Below are 21,514 nucleotides of genomic sequence, written 5' to 3' on the forward strand. Positions count from 1 at the left end.
GAACACAAGTTCAAAGTAACAAATATGAATTTCTCATATTAAAACAACAGAAGGAAACAAATGTGGAAGTTCAGAGGTCAGAGGTCACTGATGAGTCATGTTTGCATTTGTAAAAGAGTCTAAATCAAATAAAGCAGCAGTCCTGTAACAGCGGAAAGCAAGCGAGAGCGAGAGAGGTCCACGTTCCTCTGGGGAGCTTTTATACCTGCAGCCTCAATCAGGCTCAGCTGTGGCTCATCAGCTGTTAACGTCCTCCAAGAGGCAGGAACAGAGACCCCTGGTGGACAGGAGGGGTCATCACAGCAGCATGGACCAGACTGGGTTCAGGTTCATGATCAGGTTCATGATCACACACACACACACACACACACACACACACACACACACACACACACACACACACACACACACACACACACACACACACACACAGTGCACCAGGAGGAACCCAGGGCTTACTGTCCCACCTGGACACACCTGGTGAGTCACTGGTTCCTATATAACAGTTGTGATGTCCAAAAAAAGCACCAAAAGCAAAATTAGAAACACAGTCTCTGCTGCTGCACGTCTTTGCTATAAAACTCTCCCCACTTTATCTTGTGATAATAAGAATTAGAAGCGTTAAAAACAATCAAGTATCTGTCGGCAGCAACAATGTGAACACAACGTTGTTGTCATCAAAACGGCTTCCGCGTTGAAAGCAGACGCGGCGATTACCATCTGGTAGCAGACGCTCGCACAAAGACGCTCCGGCGGTGAAACAGAGGACATCATTGATGCTGCTGTGAATACCATGCACCGTAATATGCCGCATATGTTTTCTATCCCATTGCAATGGGATATGGGATTAAGCCTCCAAAGCCAGACACAGATATACAAGCGTCCAATGTCTCCGGCCTCAGGATCTCAGGGTCTCAGGATCTCAGGGTCCCCCCATCATGCTCCTCATGGGTCCCCTCTTCATTAAAACTCAGACATGAAAGGAGGGAGCAGACAGGAGCAGTGTGGCAAAGAAAGGAGTCCTCCAGCCGGTCTGCGGAGGACTGTGGGAGCATGTGTCTTTTAGGGGGGTGTATGGGAATGACTTTACCATTACACCAGAGACCCCCTCCCACTCATCTCCCCCGGTGAGAGGACGGGAGGCCGTCGAGCAGCGCTGAACCACGGCAGCAATTTGTTGTCTGGGTGGCACAAAGGGGAGGTCAGAGGTCAAATAAGTGCAGTGAGACGGAGGTGCTTTCTCATGGTAATGTCGTCACTAATAACTGTGCATCATTCCAGGGCTGTCAGGGAAGACGTTTATGAATGTGATGCTAGTTATTAATCAAGGAAAGCAACAAGTCATCATGTTTACAAGAATAACCACGTGGTTACGGTCAGGAATGGACTTTACCGTCAATAAAAGGATCTTTTTATGAAGATATTCTAAAATCTTTGACTATTTTGTGATAAAAGTTGTATTTTCTTCTTAATGAATAAAGCTCAGAGTATTTAGACAATCAAGGTAGATTTATTCAAAATAGTCAAATGTGACTCCAGGTGTGTTGGCGTCATGTTGTACCAATGCATGCTGGGAACAGACCAATCAGAAGAAGTCCCCCCTCCCTCTCCCCCTTCTCTCTCTGTCCCCTCTCTCTCGCTCTCTCTCTCTCTCTCCCCTCCCTCTCCACCCCCCCGTCTCTCCTGAATTAGGTCTAATCAGTGAAGACAGGCCGAACTGAAGGAAGACGAAGTTTAATCGTCGTGGGAACTCGTAAGCAAACAGCTGCCATTTTCATTTAGGCAGTTTCCTCCTCATGAATAAAGAACAAAGAGCTAGGAGGATGAGGAAGAGGAGGAGGTTCAGGAGAGAGGAGGAGGTAGAAGAGGAGGATGAGGAGGAGGAGGAGGAGGAGAAGGAGAACTCCTCTGGGTTGAGGGGAAGAGGATGGCGGCTCTCAGAGAGTTCGATCACTGAGCGACGTCGTGACTCTGCTGCCAGTAAACCAGTAAACCAGCAGACCCTCACTGTTACAATGTTCAATTTCAATATAGTCTATGTGCAATAATGTGAATTTAACTGCTCAGTTATATGTTGCTATGGTAACCTGTTCATTATTTATTAGGCCTATATTGCTTGTTGAACTGATGCTTCTTGTTATTGAACGTGTAAACTAAACATTCCAAGGTATGAAGAAGCATTGCATTAAATAAGGCCAAAGATCATAAATCTCTACACATCCTCTACTGTTCACCGCTTTCACCTTATCTACTGTGCAGAGGTTTGGGGCAATAATTACAAATCTACATCATTTACCCCCCCCCCCCCCCCACCCCTCTGATCTGCCTCCATCTCTTCATCTCAGCACCACCTGCTCTCACATCCACACGTTGATCCAACGTATCGCTGGTTTGGAGAAACTTACTGGTTGGTCAGATTTATTGTGCTGCTCCTTCAAAATAAAGAACTCAACAATCACAATGATATACGTCTTATATTTGTTTATCATGGATATTCAGGTTCATATATATATATATGAATATATAAATACTGGAGAGGTTTTAAGTTTCAGACTGGAATAAAGAATCTAAATCTTCAAAATATTTCACTCTCATAGATCTTCTTAATTGTCAGATAAGAAATGACATGAAATGACTAAAAGCAACAGTGAACTTCTAACAAGTATTTGATGTGAATTAAAATCAAAATCAAAATAATTCAGATTTAATTAATTATCAACAGAAAATATCTATGATTTACAGCAACAAAAGCCTGCAGCAGCTGAATGTGTGTGTGTGTGTGTGTGTGTGTGTTTGTGAGGGAGAATTAATGTGTCCTTTGGGAGTTTGCGTCTGTATCCACACAACTGAGATCAGAACACAAAACGCCGCCTCATGCCCTCGTTGCCCCTCCCCCTCCCATGATGCCCCTGCCCCCGGCTTCCTGCCTCTAATGGCCGTCTCTGTGTGCCATCTCGGGAAGCCTGACATCCCCTCCAGAGGCCGAGGGCCCGTCGTTAATGGAAGCCATTGATGGGCAAAGAAAGAGTCCTTTGTGGCGCCGGGGTGGCGTGGGCACCCGTTTGCTCACACAGCTTCCCCTCCACACACCGGGCCGCCGCTCACATCGTCGTGCCAACAGCGGAGATCCAGAGACAGGAGCAGCAAAGTGCCCCCCCATGGGATGGGAAGAGCCGAGGGAGGGAGGGGGGGGAGTTATTGGCGAGAACGAGAAAGCGACAGAGGGGCGAGTTGGCAAAGAGGAAGGGATCGGTGGCCACGGCGAAGAGAAAGGCCGAGAAAGACCCGGAGAGATTAACCGAATAAGACAAACTCAAGAGAGGAGGACCAGATCAAAAAAGACGAGAAGGAAACGGCGAACAAACGTGGCAACCAATCACAGAGGAGGACAGAAAGGAAAAGGGAAGCAGGAAACACAAAGATCACCCACGTCAGTGAAGCTGGGTGGCCCTCGAGGGTGAAAGAGGGTGCTGGAGGTCTGGCAGGACCCTGATCCGCCTGTCAGCCTCCCTCACTGATTTATTACACCTGATTGTTCTCCTCAACTGTGAATGGAAAGAGAGAGAGGGAGAGAGGGAGAGAACGCCGCGTTATTGATAACCGAACACATGTTTCCGGTCTGAACGCCGACGCTACATCTCAGCTAACGGTTGTTGTCAGAAAAACAGTGGAGGTGTGATGATGTTCTCTTCATTATTCATCTGGAAAACATCCGTTTGTAGCTTTACTGCACATGCTGAGGATTATGGGAAAAAAAACACACCAAAGGAGCTGCAGGTCTGAGCTTTCTGCACTCGCCGCCGCCACCTACCGGTGGCGTTCCCACCCGCCGTCTTCGTCTTCCTGCTGCGGAGCACGGCGCCTCCTCATTGTTCCGGATGCTGATTCTCCCAGAAGCCCCTGCTGCCAATGTTCAAACACTGGCAGCGTGCCATGTCCTGGAAGTTGCACCGAAGTTGGTATACCGCCTGTATCCATGCGCCACCGTGGGAGAGCAGCAAGAAATCTAGTGCCATATTTGTCCCACTATGTCATCTGTTTAACACGCCTGATTGGCTCTCACACCAGAGCCTCCTAATTAATATGCGGCAGCCCCTCGGCCCGCCTCCCCTCGCCATGAGCTAAGACAAAGGCTGATTGTGAGAGCACCTCCTGTTTTAATTACGTTTAAAAGAGAGTGTGTGTGTGTGTGTGTGTGTCTCCTGTCCCATGAGAGAGAAAAGTGTTGGTGCTTGTTTTTTTCATGCAAATTGGCATCCATAAAGGTTTTTTTTTTGGGGGGGGGGGACAAAGAGTGTTTGTGATTGGAGGAGAATGGCCGAGGTTAGGACGGGTTATGGGGAAAAGACAGGGACAAAATTCCCATCGGTGCCCAGCGATATCATGTTACATTCCTCTTCTGTGCTGTTTTGTCATCATGCCCCCGATATTCATTTGGTCGTTAATTTCGTCGTCCCCGGCAGAAGAGTTCAGTAATCCGTCCATGATTTTCAGGGTTTTAACGAATTACAGGTAATTCAAATCAATCACATTTTAGTTGCACATCTCCCATGGTCTCATCAGGTGATCTGAACCTGTCCTCCAGGACTCAGTGAGACCAGTCCTAAGGTCTTTGGAGATGTGCTCCCAGCTAGCGTGACTTCCGTGTTGAAGACGTTGACCCCTCTGAGGCCCCACTGAGGCCCCGCTGAGCCACATGCTCCCTCAATGGGCTCACTCAATTAACAGGCCATCAAGCCCCCGACCTCGCCGACCTCCGCCGTCCCTCACAAAGCCTGGATCTGGGAGGCTTGCGTGTGGTGGAAGTGGCTGGTTTGGATTGTTTTTGGTGGGGGCGTCGGTCGGTGCTCTTTTGTCCTGGTGGTGTCCAGCTTGACCCCCTTCACCCCTGGTATCTTTCATAATGGGTGTGTAATAACTGCTTTGTTGGTTTTTCCTCTTGTAATGGGTCCACTGGGAGACCTTGTTAGGGGGCCGAGACCTGCAGGAACTCTGGGATTAGGGGACGGCCCCCCGTCATAGTGGTCTAACACATCCATGAATATCATTTCTTTAGATCGTCCACATGACGCTTGTTTTAAGGGTCTAAATTTGGGTTTGTTTAGTCATTGGGTGCAGAATTAAAGGGCCGGTGTTTCAGCCAAAAAGAACATTTAAAGTCCTAGAGACGCTGCTTATTAATGAGCTTCACGTCTATTTATTATCAGATATCTGATGTTTGATTGTCTTGTATGAAAATCCTTTGGATGGAATAGGAAATATCAATCAATCAATCAATCAATCAATCAATCAATCAATCAATCAATCAATCAATCAATCAATCAAGTTCATTTCTAGAGCACCTTTCAAACAAATCAACATCTTTACAATGTTAAAAAAAATAAAAGCTGTTGTGTTGTTTAATATCCTCACATAGTCCCTCCCAAACCCTCATATAGTCCCTCCCGAGTCCTCACATAGTCCCTCCCAAACCCTCATATAGTCCCTCCCAAGTCCTCAAGTGAAGCCCTCCCAAGTCCTCACGTAGTCCCTCCCAAGTCCTCATGTAGTAGTAACTTCCTGGATTAAGTCAGTGTTCCCGCTGACACTGATCCATCAGTCACTGCTGTCATCTGGTCCAGATTATACAGATTATACGTTGGTCATTGGTGTGTCGCCGGGTTAGGGTTATCCACACCAATGACCAACATATAATCTGGACCTAAAGGAGACCAGAGTGACTGAAGTCGTTTTCATGAAGCTTCCTGCAGCTCAAACAAGAAACATTTACAGATTTCCATCTTTTCTACTACTGATGATTCTTTGATTCTGTGTTCATAAGTATGAGGATACATTCAAATAACCGATACATTTTTACACAGCGATGGACTAATTCTACAATCATCAGATTATATGCAGTATAGAAGTGCAGAGACTCAAATAGAGTTGGGTTCTTTATTTTGTGAGACCTTTTCTTCTCCCGGGGCGGACTCAGTCCCGTCTCCCAAAGACCACGTTCCCACACAACGAAACCACGTTGTGAGTTCAAGGGAAACGCAGTCTGTGATGGATTACGTTTGTCATTTACGACATTTCGTAAACTCACAAATGAGTCTCACGCGAGTCCGTGAGTCCGTGTTGGGAGGAGGAAGACATGAGGCCTCACAAGGACACACTGGTTTATTTGATTGTATTTGTTTTAATAAAACCAAAACAGGATGTGTTTTATTGAACCTTAACGAGTCGTTTCGTTACATTTTTCATGTCGTTGTTTTGTTTCAAACTGACAATACACACGACAATAAATCATCTCCACAGTGATGAAAAGATGAAAAGAGAATGAAATCAGGTCTAAATCTCGGCACAGGGCCAGAGCTCCCAAAGGGGACCAGCAGATCCTGAAGGAGTCTTTTAACCCATTATCATCCTGAGCCACAGGAGGCTACAGCTGCTCACCGCTACCTGCTGTCAGCACCATTCCCATGGCCTGCCTTGCTCAAGGGCCACATGTTAAGCGGCGAGGAGGCTGACGAGGCCTCTTGGATTTAAACGTCACGTTCTGAAAGAGAGAAACGCTGTTCTGATTCTCACACACGTTCCTTCCTCGTATTTAATGTTACTAATGTGTTCAAACATTTACAGCCAAAGAAAGACAACAAAATAGTAGTATTGTGATGAAATGTGACAGGATGTGAAGGAGCTGAAGTCTGAACTTCAAAATAAAGCTGAGGTAATTCAATGGAAAGATGAACAAATCTGAAAAAATCCTCACCCTTCTCCACTGATGAATAAAAGACGTTACAACTATATTAAGAATATTTTTGTTTTCTACACATAACAAACTGATAATTGATTTGTTCTGCAGCTTTAATCAGATGATAAACAGCAGTTATTACTACACAATATATCTTCAAAACAGGAATGAAACAATTAACATTTCATGAAGTCTCATCACAGCTGTGGTTCACGCTTTAAGACCTTATATATTTTCAAGGTCTTCAACATATTTCAGGTATGATGTCAAACAAGCTCCAGAAGACGTATTAGACAACAGAATAATTACCATAATCAGGGTTATTTTCTCTGCATGTTAATTAGCTCGATGAAGCTTATTAAGCCCCTATTCACTAAACAGCTGTCCACCTGTCTTCTCCTTCCTGGGAAAACGCCTGACGCCCGTTCACGCCGAGGTACCATCACCGACACGGGTGGGGGGTCAGACGAGGCCCCTGCAGCCTGCTGGGGCCCTCAGTATGAGAGCCCATTAAAGAGACAGAGAGGCAGGCTAACAGGAAGGACATCATTAAGGTACGCTAGCAGCTCATTCAGCAAAGTTGATATATTAATAGAAATCAACATGAGTCATGTGGCAAAATATTATTGTAGAAATATTGATAGCAAGTGATTTTAATCAGGTAGTTTATACTATACTGCTTGTATATGAAAAGTAACGCATTATAATTCACATAAACATGAACGATGAATTATAATTATTATTATTTTACATTATTTATTCAAATATTTTATTATATTTAAGTTGATCAATTAGAATTTTATATCCTTAATATTTCATTCTTAATTTATTTAGTTGAATTATTAAGTTGATTTGGTCTTTTCTGTTGTTTTTTATAGTCATCACTGAATTGTACTAACCTGTATAAAAAGGTGCTATACAAATAAAGTTTTATTGATGTATTGATTGATTGTTGTTGATGCTTCCTCTTCCTCATTAGCTAAACACTTATAATAATAACTGTGTCATTTTAAAAGTGTGAACAGAAACACTTTTAACTTATCAGATGCAACATGAATCGATCAATTATTTCCTAACAATGTTCTTTGTTTCTGTCAATGGGATGATGACTTCCTCATAATACACTTTAATATTTAATATTAAATGAGACACGATGGAACAATTCAATATTGACTTTACTTCTGATTACAATAAAATTATTTCAAATTGTGAATGCAGCTTTCATCAAATCAATTCAGGCAACAACAACAAATTTGCTTAACATTAATAAAAAAGGTACATAACTGAATCAACTGCAACATTTCTATTCTAACTAATCACATAGAGTTTAGTATGAAAAATAAAATCCCAAACCTAAAGTATAAAACGATAATACACATATATAAAACATCACTGAGCCAATTCTCTTCTTTTTTTTTTGCAGACATCCTGTATTTAAAATGAAGAAATATATAATTGTTTCATCACAAGAAAACAATCACTTTATTAAAGGTTATTTTTCCTCAGTTATTATGGAAGGAGTCTGTTGGCCTTTGGTTTAACTGTTGACCTGGTTTAGGGGACAGTTAGTTAGACCTGGACTAACTGTAACCCTGCAGCAAGGACACGGCTCCGGAGAGACCTCTAGTGTCCACATTGATCAATAACCTGATCATTTATAAGATGGTTTATTTCTGCGCAACCAAAACCAAAACAAATCCAGGAACACTTACAGCCCAAAGTGTGTGTGTGTGTGTGTGTGTGTGTGTATGTGTATGTGTATGTGTATGTGTGTGTGTGCGTGTGTGTGTGCGCGCATGTGTTTCTAACTGTTGAGCTTCTCAGTCTCTGCAGTATTCACGGCAGTCAGCTGGTCCTCGTGACCTTCCTCGTCTCCAGGTACCTGAGACAAGTACACAAAGACACAAGGACACAAAGACACAAGGACACAAAGACACAAGGACACAAAGACACAAAGACAGATTGACTTCCCACACTTTTCAACCTTGTTTCTCTCAACATCCTGGTATTCTTCTCTGATTGTCACTCTAGTGTCTCTTAACGTTCATCCTCAAGTTTTTATTGTTGAGAGCATTAATCAGATATTCAGTAAAAGAAAGAACAGAGTCATTTTTTATTTTATGTAATTTGTTGTCATTGGTTCATTTGTCATTGGTTTATAAGAAAAAGACAATAATTCCAGGAGTTATGAAAATATTTTTGCAGTATATTTGATTAATCTTTACTGTTGAAAAAGTCCATCCTCCATTAACGCATTAACAGTTAAATTACGATTTAATATGATGGTTTTAATTCTATTCCTTTGTAATAAACCAGATAAAAGAGGCACAAATCTCGTCTATGATGTTAACTAATACATGAAAAAAAAGTGTTTCACGTTGCATTGTGGGGAAATCTGAGGAATGAAGTCATCAGGAGGGACTACTTCCTGCTTCATCAGCAGCAGCAGTCACATTACATGAATGTCAGAGCGACGGCGCCATCTTGTGGTTGTTGGACTTCCTACACTGTTAAAACTAAATAACGAGCAATACTTCATCTCTCTGGTGTTTATTTCATCCAGAAAAGTTCAGCAGAGTCTCTGAAATTATACGTTAAATGTTTGATGGTGATGTTTCTTTTTACAGGAACATAATTATTAATGAAGAATTAAAGAGGAGAGAATGGTGTACTTTGTTTCTAATCATTCAGAAATGGGGATTACATTTAAAGACCTATTGCATCTAAAGCCAAATAAATATAAATTCATCATTATTGTAAGTTTCTTCTTCATATATTTCAGTTTATATTCTTGCCTATAATTATGTCATAATGTAATTTGCTACTAATTATATGGACATTATTATTGGAAACTTTGATTATTGAGACACATAATGTGCTATTCAGTTTTCAGCTGACTTACTCTTCACTTGATTCTTAATTGAAATTTCTAAATTGGAAGTGACAACTTGAAATATTAGGGCCGGACTCACCTCCCAGTAGATGCTGTCCTCGAAGCAGATGGTGTCAGGAGGAGCACCGAAGATAGGAAGCTTCAAAATGAAACCTGAAGAAAAAGTTGGTTAAATGTTTTAACTCTGTTTTAGTTAAATGTTTAACTCTGTGTTGGTTAATTGTTTTAAATCCCTGTTTTGTTAATTACTTTAACTCTGTGTTGTTAAATGTTTTAATTGTGTGTTGTTAAATGTTTTAAATCTCTGTGAGTTAAATGTTTTAACTCTTTTTTAGTTCAATGTTTTAACTATGTGTTGCTAAATGTTAAACTCTATTGTTAAATGTTTAACTCTGTTTTAGTTAAATGTTTTAACTCTGTGTTGTTTAATATTTTAACTCTGTTTTGCTAAATGTTTTAACTCTGTGTTGTTAATTGTTTTAAATCTCTATGAGTTAAATGTTTAAACTCTGTGTTGTTTAATATTTTAACTCTGTTTTGCTAAATGTTTTAACTCTGTGTTGTTAAATATTTTAACTCTGTTTTAGTTTAATGTTTTAACTCTGTATTGTTAATTGTTTTAAATCTCTATGAGTTAAATGTTTTAACTCTGTGTTGTTTAATATTTTAACTCTGTTTTGCTAAATGTTTTAACTCTGTATTGTTAAATATTTTAACTCTGTTTTAGTTTAATGTTTTAACTCTGTATTGTTAATTGTTTTAAATCTCTATGAGTTAAATGTTTTAACTCTGTGTTGTTTAATATTTTAACTCTGTTTTGCTAAATGTTTTAACTCTGTATTGTTAAATGTTTAACTCTGTGTTGTTAAATGTTTTAACTGTGTTTTAGTTAAAAATTTTAACTATGTGTCGCTAAATGATTAACTCTGTTTTAGTTAAATGTTTTAACTCTGTTTTAGTTAAATGTTTTAACTCTGTTTTAGTTAAATGTTTTAACTATGTGTTGGTCTGTTTGTTAAATGTTTTTAAATCTCTGTTAGGTAAATGTGTTTACTCTGTTGGTTAAATATAATTTAGTTTCTCCTACCAACAATCAGTCCTCCCCCCAGGGCAATGCCGAGCGTGACAGACAGGGAAATGGCCTGACGGATGCCCTGGTAAGATGCATCAATCTTTCCATCTGCTACATCAGGAAATACGTCTGCCATACTGCAACACACACAAACCTTCAGTCAGTTCTAGACAGATATATGGATCGCTGCACAAAACCGCGTCTCTCTGCAGGTCCTCACATGCTGCCTTGGGCCAAATGAGGAATGTGATCTGTCACTGATATAATCTTTAAGTAAATTCTCTTCTGCAGTCAAACCCCTACAGAGATCACACTGAAACTGAGAAATGTGGGCATTCAGGACAAACCACTGCTGGTGTCTTGCTCCCTTAAACTGATAAGTTGAAGCATGTTGAACCTCATTCTCACTGCTCATGTTAGAGCTGAAACCATTTACAGATCAGATTAGACAATACAGACACTCCAATTAATTGGAACACCAAGGAGTATGTTCAGGCTACGTTCCCCCCTCGCGTTGCTTTATCATGTACCAGAATTCAATTCCGTTTTATTTATGCTGTCATATAACAACAGCAGCTATCTCAGGACACTTTCCACATAGAGCAGGACTAGCACAGGGTCAGGACTGGAACAGATCAGGAAGTTCAGAGTCAATGAATTTCAGAGTCCCAACATCAGCAGGAGCAAGATTTACAGTGCAACATAGTCAAGGTTAAAGTCCTGTGTTTGTGTGACAGGTCCACCTCCCTTTGTAGACAATCTCTCTTTTTCACTGCTCTACCCAGAATGCAGTGGGTGGCTGTGTCACATACAAACGCTCCTACACTAAACAAGGGTCGTAAATCCTACTGAGAGGGGCAGGCTGGGAACGTGCACCTGTGAGCGAGGCAGTGATTCTGGTCCTGTCTAAGGGAAACACATCATACATCAGATGTATATTAACTGAAATGTTCACCCTGCTCCATAAATGTCTACGGTTGCCATGGCGGCCGTTACTGCTCCTACGATGGCACCGAAGAGGCCGGGCATGCCATGCAGGTTATGAACCCCGCAGGTGTCTTGGATCTTCAGTTTGTCTTCAAGGATGGGCTGAAACGAGGAGAAGACGAGATGATCATGTTGAATCATGTTAAATATCAAAGTCCTCCATCCATCCATCCATTATCAATCACCACCAGACAAGTAGCCGACACATTGAATCTGCTACACCACTGTAAAGCCCATCAAAGTCTTATTACGCAAGTATGATTTGTTTGTATTAATTTCGATGCATCCTACTTGATGCTGACTTCTAAATGTTTAAACCTGTTGAGCCGTCCATGATTCACTTTACCCTGTTATTATTTTACATGTTTGTGTGTTGTATCTGTTGTTTTAATTGAATAATCAATAACTAGCCTGTTATCTAACAATGCAGTCAATGTGGATGAGAATCAGGTATCTGCCTTGTTTGGTTGTATTTTCTTATGTGAAGTATGACTTATTCTTACTGAGAGGTACTTGAAGCCCAGAACAGAGATGATGCCAGCCAGAAAACCAACAATCATGGAGCCGTAAGGCGTCAGCATCATTTCACCAGCTGTTCCTGCTGCAACTCCTCCGGCCAGCGCGGCATTTTGGATGTGGACCTTAAGAGAACAAGAAGACGAACACATTATCTTTAACGGACTCCATTCAACATTTAGGCAGGCAAAAAAATAGAATCAATAAATATAATAAATAAAATCCTCAAATTCACTGTATACAATAAGGCGGTATATTAATGTCCTCCGTATTTCATCTGAGAATTTTGTCATGAAGCAACTTGGATTTTTAGTCTCAATATATTGAAATTGAAATAATTGGAGTAGGCAAAAAATAAATATGTGGGGGAGGCTAATACATAATAAGTAGAAATGTATTCATGATAAATAAGATGTACAGAAAGTAACTGAATAAAAACAGTATGACAAACATGAACAAGGAGCTATGGAGATATAATTTTTTGGTTTATGTGCCAGATGCATTAAGAGAGGCAGGGTTAGGGTCTTCAGTCACGTCAGTGGCAATGACTTGCATCCTCACCATGTCCAGTTTGCCGTCATGTGCCGTCAGTGCCGACATGCCGTATGTGGCCAGAGTGCAGGCTGCCAGGGAGTAGTAGGTGTTCATGGCCGTACGGTGCTGGTCGTCTCCATGAGCCGTGACAGCGGAGTTGAAGCTGGGCCAGAACATCCACAGGTAGATGGTACCTGAGACGAGCAAATAATAATACTGTAGCTGCGACTGACATGCTGCAAAATAATGAGCCATGTGCTTCTGTTTGTTGCACCAGTGAACTTCATATACCCACTGCTGAGAAAAGGCTAAAGTCCAAATGGTGTAAAAGTAAAAGCCTTTTATTGATTCTATGTAGTTGAGTCTAAACTGAGAAGTTTCATAAGACCAGTTTTTGACTTGAATATAATTTCTCTTTAAACTGAAGAGTAATTGACTGGTGGACTATAAACAATAAATTCATCCATAGATTTACCAATCATAGCGAACAAATCCGAGTGGTAGACAGATCCGTTCCTCTCTTTGCTCTTATCCAGGTTGGGCCGGTACAAGATCCGGGTCACCATGAGGCCAAAGTAGGCTCCAAACATGTGGATGGTCATGGAGCCGCCGGCATCTTTAGCCTGAAACAAAGTTAACCACAACATGCTTGAATAGAAGGTTTATAAGGTATATTAGTAGATACACTTTGTTGTGCTGCTTTGCTCTGCAGATCACACGACAGAGATCACATGGAGATCATGTGATGTATGTGTTTTAGTAACTCACCCCCAGAGCAGACAGCAGGATGAACTCATTAACAGCAAACAGTGTGACCTCGAATATCGCCATGACGAGAAGTTGGACCGGGCTGGTTTTACCCAATACAGCTCCAAATGAGATGAGCACAGAGCCGGTGCAGAAATCAGCATTGATCATACTGAAACAGAGTTTGGTCAAAGTCATCACCACAGTGTCTCGGCAGAGCATGGATTAATAATATGACATATCAGGATATTTGTTAAGTTGATTTGTGTTGAACTCAAAAATCCTAATCCTCTGATGTTTGTTAATGTTGCTGTAAGTCATCTCTCTCATGGGTCTTTTGACAATGTAAAGCATAAGAATTTCATTGTTCAACATATCAGAAATGTACATGTCCCTGGTGCACAAACCTCTCCACCCCGATGTGGATCTTGCCTCCATGCATACCATGGAAGAAGCCCTGCATGAGCGTCGCCCACTGCAGGGAAAAGGCTGCGATCAGGAAGTTAAAGCCCACGCTACTGAAGCCATAGCGCTGGAGGAATGTCATTAGGAAGCCAAAGCCGATGAAGATCATCACATGTACGTCCTGGAAACCTGTACAAAGAAGAAAACACCAGCTAAGATTATGTCGATCATACGGAGGACCCTCGGGGGCCAATGTGTTGTGTTAGTTGTTGGCCGTTTTCCTTTTTTTATGTGGTGGAGAGGAAAATTAAGCCAGGAGGCTCGACGGTCCATAGCAGACTGACTGATTAGACAAGTGGAGTTCCACAAGGCTCAATTCTGGGCCCACTACTTTGAAATACTATTTCCGACACAACATTTTTCTCCACCTAAGAAACATTAGCACAGTGTTGATTTTCTTTGCAGATGATACTCAACTCTACTAGTTAAATAATTTGTCAATGAAAAGCTTTGTAGCAGAGCATATTAGTGAAGTCACCAGTCCCTCAGCCTCATGTTAAGCTCTGTCAATGAGCAGTTAAACTCAACAGTGTTCATTGTGATATTCATAAAGTTGTCACATGACTATCATGTGATACTTTACAGCTGGTCCCCTGAGAGTCCCCAGTATCCTAATTGGATGGAGGCCCAGATATCATTGTCATATGTCTAACCTCTCATATTCTGTTTCACTTACCCTTCTTGTCATATTGTGAATCATAAAGAAATCTGCAGAAATAAAGTCACAGACTTTTCAACAACTCTCAAACAAAATGTATGAAAAATAACATGGTGAGACTCAAATGAATCTGAGGGTTCGCAGCCAAAAACCTGCTACGACACTGCGGTAAAAACTAAACTTGCAAATTACAGTTAGACGGAAAAGGATTTTCTATCATATTACTTATGTTTCTAATTGGCTAGTTGAGGTGAACCATAGGTCAAACAAACACAGGACTTTCACCCAGGACACAGTGGTTCCAACACGGTGGTCTGCAGCATGGGGGCCCATGTATCACACACATATGTCCCCCCCTTCACGTTGGATCTTTATCGCACATTTTTGGAATATTTCTGAAGATAAATTACGAGATCCATCGTCCACTTTTACAAAAACCACTATGTGAGAATATTAAATGCTGAAATCTGAAAACTTCTTTCTTAATTCTGCCTCAGGTTAGATTCAATCAAGGTGAACGGTTCGTCTTTCACATGCCAGCCACACACCTGTGAGACAGACAGGTTACCTTCTGACCGCGTCTGACTTGTTCAGACCGGCCCAGCAGCAATCAGTCATGTTACTTAAAGGTTGATTTTTTCAGGTGGAACTGAGGAGATGTCTCACAAGAAAATGTAACGTTTCTGTCACAACTGCAAGAACAAGAAGTTGGTTGTTTGCAAACATTCACGTATTTTATTCTGCTGAAGATAATTCCTCATTAAGTTGATTCTGTGTGTATTTGCTGTTGGGTAATTATTAGTATGTATTTTATTGAAGAAAATGTTTTTAACATAACTCGGTACCACCAACTACATCTTCACAGACTGCTATATAGAGTATTGATTGTGTGACTGATCTTGCAGCCTCGTATTATTCAGTTAAGGTTATTGCTGACAAACACGAAGTAGTTTGCAAAACGAATAGAAAATGTGTTTTATGAAGGCGGCAATGAGCTTTGTTCAGCCTGTAATCAGCAGGCTTGTGTTCTATGCCATTGATCCATATAAATCAGGAAATTAACGATCAATCAATCCGTCTCCATGAGGCAGCAGTGGAGTGGAAGACATCTTTAGAAAATGTTCATTCAGAAAGAACGAGACGCGTCTAATGAGAGAAACCAGACGAGCTCAGCAGCTTCTAATCACTTCACACAGAACAACATTCCAACATAACAACGTGGAAATATCCTGCACACACAAATGAGACTCTTCGTTAAGATCACAAACAAATGTGATTATTCCTCAATGCTAAAAGGATGCACATGAAAGAGTTGACGTCCAAAACGCAAAATCATTGTTTCATCATTTTTCCACCAAGTGTGACACGAAGCTGATATGAAACGTGTTTACACTGACATTCCACTAAAATTAATTTTAAATCAAAGAAAAGTCTGACTTTTTAACAAATATTTAAACATGTGTTGTATTCTCTTCAATCTTTCCTGTCAAATTGTATCATGGGGGTTGTTGTCAATATCTCTTATTTAATAAATATGCACTGATTGTAAAGTTAAGGGGAAATTGATAGATTGTTGATATTATGATGAATGAAATTCCTTTTTTTTCTGAGAATCTCATGTGTACACAGATATCTGTCTTATTACATACTGATGTTGTTCCTGGTCTAAAGCTGTGACCTCTGACCCCCACACATCACCAGGACACTCACTTGGGTAGCGATAGTAGAAGTCGTTGTCGTACTCGCTCTCGGAGTGGTTCCGGTTGTGCCATGCCTTGGCGTCCGTCTCGTAGTCGTACTGAACCAGAGTGCCGAAGAGGATGATGAGGATGATCTGCAGGATGAAGCAGATGATCGGCAGCTTCAGCCGCATGTTGGTTGCTGCGTCCGTCATCTTTCCTTCACAGTACGGACGAGGAGGGAAGTGATGAGATGGGATTAATGGTCCAGAACAGAAAGTTAGAATCACTGTCCCTAAGTGCAGAGAAAGGAAGCTGGCAGTGAGAGACCAGAGCAGGTCTTACATGTGTTTTACTGGGTCACACCTACTGGACCTGCCTCCACCATGAATAATTCAGGTTTCACTTTGAGCCCCGCCCCCCCTACTGCTGTTTAAGGTGGACTGAAGTGGACTGACGAGCATGTAACAATGGTGATGTTAATTTGAGCTAGTTGGATAATAACATGATATTTGTGTCAGGTTTATTAAAGTATGTTTCCCTCTCTGTGTAATTGTCTAACTATGTCAGTCAAACAGGATTGTTGTTCGAAACTAAAGCTGACTCAACACTTTCTGCATGTGTTTCACAATAAAAGCCAAAGCAGAAAAAGCTTTAGCTCACACTGCAGCTGGAGTCTTGGTTGGTCACCAAATATCACAAGAACATCCATTGTCAGGCTTCAACTGATGATTAACTAACAAATACTGACTCTTGTTTTTATTTTTAAAGACAACTAGAAAGTCCTGCATTCATCTTCAGACTGGCAGTTTCTCTAACATAATACAATCACTCACTGGCATTATTTAGCTCTTCTGTTTTACTATTCATATTCAAAGATTATAAGTATCTACAACACTTGATATTAGACCTTAAAACAATGACATTGATAATCATTGATTAATACGAGAGCAGATATAAAACTGGACACCATGTTTGACTTTCATGTGTGTCGACAGGAAAACTTAACTCCAGGTTGATTACGACATCTATAAAGAGAGTCTTTGCTTCTAGAACCAGGAATTGAAAAGGGCAAGGCCATCCATTTTCTCAGCCATTATCAATAAAAACAACAATAATGCCCGTGCCTTGGTCACCGTTGTCAACAGACTGACAAACCACTCAGAAACCAGTTCCTCCTGAATTGATGTCCAACAAGTCACACAATGACTACGGATAAGACAAAGAGTATATAGCTCCACCTCAGGCAACATGGTGAGGTCACCTGTACCTCCAGTATCTTCAATGAATCTAGAACATTTTCACCTCCTGGGTTATGCAGGACTGACACAAATTGTTCAAAACTTAAAGTCCTCATCCTGCTGCCTTGATATGCTGCAAACAAGCTTCCTAAAAATGTTTTTCATAGCATTGCACCAGAAGTATTGCAGCTTGTAAATACTTCACTTCAATCAGGCCATTTTCCTGAGGCCTTGAAAACTGCATTCATCAAACCTCGTTTAAAAAAGTCTCATCTGATTGTATCAGTAAGAAGTCACTACAGGCCTTTATCAAACCCAACATTTTTGGCAAAGAAAAATTCACTTTGATCCAAAACAATCTCTCCAATGCTTTCCAGTTGGTATTTCGACCACAGCACTGAGACGGCACTTATTAAAGTTTTAAATGACATACATCTTAATAGTGATGCATCAAAAACTTCAGTTATGGTTTTACTGGATCTCAGTGCTGCATTCAGTGACACGGTTGATCACAACATCCTGCTAGACAGACTGGAGAATGGGTGAGACTTTCTGGTAATGTGCTGAATTGGTTCAAATCTTACCTTAAAGATCGGGACTACTTTGTTACATTTGGTAAATATGAATCTGAGCGAACAAAGATCACACGTGGGGTTCCGCAAGGCTCCATTCTTGGGCAACTTTTGTTCAATATATACATGCTCCCCCTATCTCAGATTATGGAGTATTACATCATCTCTTACCATACCTATGCTGATGATGCACAACTCTACATCACAGTGTCACCATATGACCACAGTGCCTTACGTTTACTGAGTAAGTATATGCAACAAATCAATGAGTGGATTCAATTAAATTTTATTTATAGTGTCATATCACCACAAAAGTTATCTCAGGACAATTTACACATGGAGCAGGACTAGAAACCACTCATGATTTCAGAGTCGATTGATTTTCAAAGTCCCAACATCCCCAGGAGAAAACAATCCCACCGCGACAGTGGAGAGAAAAAACAGAAATCTGGAGCAGACCAGGCCCTTGGGTTCCATCTGTATTTGGTGTTGGTATTAGTATTAGTAGTAGTACTATTAACAGTAGTAATATTAACAGTAGTAGTCCATGGTGGCAGGCACAACCACATTAAGTGGACAGGTGGAGTCACAATATGGTGCTTGACCATCAGGCCAGGTAGAAGTCGGCGTCGGTCAGGACCTCAGTGGACACTGCTGGACAAGAAAGCACAGTCAGACTCCCAGGAGTAATCCCAGGAGGAGTCGAGGCGGTGCAGGCAGGATCAAGTTCCATGATCCAGGGAAACCTGCGAGACGAGGAAGCACAAGGACTCCAGGAAACACATATACAGAGAGAGAGAGAGAGAGAGAGAGAGAGAGAGAGAGAGAGAGAGAGAGAGAGGGAGAGAGAGGCCTATAGCAGCATAACTAAGAGCTGGTCCAATGCAAACCTGAGCCAGCCCTAACTATAAGCGTTGTCAAAGAGAGGTTTTAAGCCTACTCTTTAATGTGGGAACTGTGTCTGCCTCCCCTACCTGTTCTACTTTTGGAGACTTTAGGAACAACAAGTAACCCTTTAATCTGAGAGTGTAGTGCTCTAGCAGGACAGTAGTGTTTAATGAGCTCTTTATATATACTTGAGTATCATCTGCATAACAATTCAAGCTTATCAAGTATAAATAGTTGGTCCGAGCACAGGACCTTGTGGAACACCGTATCTAACTTTGCATGAAACCTGAGCACATAGGTATATACAAAAGAACACTAGTCGTACATACACATACCCAGATACACACACACACACACACACACACACACACACACACACACACACACACACACACACACGCACACGCATATATATATTAAAGAAATGCACAATGTACAGGAAACAGGTTGCAGTTTTATCTCATCCTAGATGTTGAAAGATATTGATCCATGCGGGTGTAGTTAAGTTTGTTTAATTTTGGTTTGAAAACTGACAGGAACTTCAACTAGTTGAAGAGCAACAAGTCTCATCTCGTCTTTTCTGTTACTCCACATCACTTCATCTCAACAGTTAAAGGTCACAGCCAAATGGAGCTTCACACTCTTCAACTGTAGTCAGCAGGTGTGGATTCATCCAATCACTGCTGCTCAAATAACATTTCAGGTAAAATAAATGTGTGTTCTTACAGGAAAAGCTAGAGGGTGACCGATTAGATCAGTGAGGACGTCATCGTATCAATTAAACAAGAAAGGTCTTGTTAAATAACAGGTTAGCAACTGGAACTCCAATGGGAAGCTGGAAACAATATAAACACAGTAAATGAGAGATAACGCACTGTTTTTCAAACATTTCCTCAGCAGCACAAAGTCGTGGTGGCTGGACGTCTGGAGTCTAGTTGAGTCTCATTCTGGTAAAAAATACAAAGTGTCTGTCATTTTCACATCCAGATCGTAGTGTTTCTGGATAATGTGAGCCGACCTCTTCTCAACAGAAGGATAATAAATAATCACATAATTGTCATACCACAAATTCACATGCAGGTTTTCTGTATTCCTGCTTCACTCTGATGAGAAACGGCTTTAACGCTCAACACTAAAGACACCTGATTGTGATTTGTAGTGGTGGAAAAATGTTATGAGAAGTGCATGCCACATATTTATCTCTCATCTTGTCGGTCCATCAGAGCAGCCGCCTGTCTGCAGGACTCCAGCGATAACACTATCTCTGATCTGAGGCAGCTTCAGTGCAACACAAGCGGCCTGGCGTGAAACAGGATAAGAGCGAGACCAGACCTGCCTGCTGTCTAACGCACACAGAACATACATTAGAAAGCTGGACCAACAGAAGAGCTGCTATACTGAACACACAACGGTTCATCTTATTGTGAAGTATTTTCTTGTTATTACCAGCTGCAAAATTGTTTCTACAATAAACGTTTCTTCTTTTAACGTGAACCCTTTATTGTATCTCATCTGATTCAAATAGGAAATGTTGCTCATTATAATGATACAGCCAATTACTTCACTAAATACTAATCACACTGTTGCTGTTTCTTCAGATTCCAGACTAAGACCGGTATGAGAATGTGGTCTTATCACTGTGCCGTGTCTGCTGTCAGATCTGTATCTACCTGTGTGACGATCACATGTGACATCGACATGTTACACAACGAAGCTCGTGATTGGTTGTAGACCCAGGCTCATCAATAAATCACTCTATGTTAAGGACAATAGTTCATAATGTTCACTCTCCTGTTTTGGTCTATGTGTGTATGTGGGCTGCTGTTTTGTTCAAAGACTTTAAGAACTTTATTTTTATTAATAATTATGTCACATGACACATAACCACAAGCACACCATGGAATGTGAAGCTGATGGAGAGTCATGTGTCACATGTCAGAGAAGTACAGCGATAAGAATAAAAACAGGTTCATTCAGGAGGACAGTATGTTATTAATTTAGTATCATTACACTAAAGGAGTAAACGGTGAGTGATATCTATATATAAATGACAAATAATTAAAGCCATCTACATGCTTCTACAATGTTTCCTCTTTTTACATCAGCGGTAAAGATTATGTTTATATGTCTATATGTTTATAGGCACATCTAACTACATAGTTAGGTTGAGACGACTAAACTACATAGTTAGGTTGAGACTACTAAACTACATAGTTAGGTTGGGATGACTAAACTAAATAGTTAGGTTGAGACTACTAAACTACATAGTTAGGTTGAGACTACTAAACTACATAGTTAGGTTGGGATGACTAAACTACATAGTTAGGTTGAGACTACTAAACTACATAGTTAGGTTGGGATGACTAAACTAAATAGTTAGGTTGAGACTACTAAACTACATAGTTAGGTTGGGATGACTAAACTAAATAGTTAGGTTGAGACTACTAAACTACATAGTTAGGTTGGGATGACTAAACTAAATAGTTAGGTTGAGACTACTAAACTACATAGTTAGGTTGGGATGACTAA

At 41.0% G+C, this 21,514-nt stretch overlaps 1 protein-coding gene across 1 annotated transcript; it reads right to left on the reverse strand.

The window, feature by feature from the left end:
• Positions 1–7,890: 7,890 nt before the first annotated feature.
• Positions 7,891–16,615, reverse strand: rhbg (Rh family B glycoprotein). Its single transcript, XM_084027786.1, has 10 exons — positions 16,316–16,615; positions 13,890–14,076; positions 13,504–13,654; positions 13,211–13,358; positions 12,763–12,929; positions 12,189–12,326; positions 11,654–11,787; positions 10,714–10,835; positions 9,706–9,779; positions 7,891–8,615 (listed from the first exon to the last, which is right to left on the reverse strand). Exons 1-10 carry the CDS (start codon positions 16,497–16,499, stop codon positions 8,538–8,540), a joined length of 1,383 nt encoding a protein of 460 aa, XP_083883912.1. The 5' UTR covers positions 16,500–16,615; the 3' UTR covers positions 7,891–8,537.
• Between the last annotated feature and the right edge of the window lie 4,899 nt (positions 16,616–21,514).

Source organism: Eutrigla gurnardus, assembly GCF_963514095.1.
Source record: "Eutrigla gurnardus genome assembly, chromosome: 14".
Taxonomy (NCBI): domain Eukaryota; kingdom Metazoa; phylum Chordata; class Actinopteri; order Perciformes; family Triglidae; genus Eutrigla; species Eutrigla gurnardus.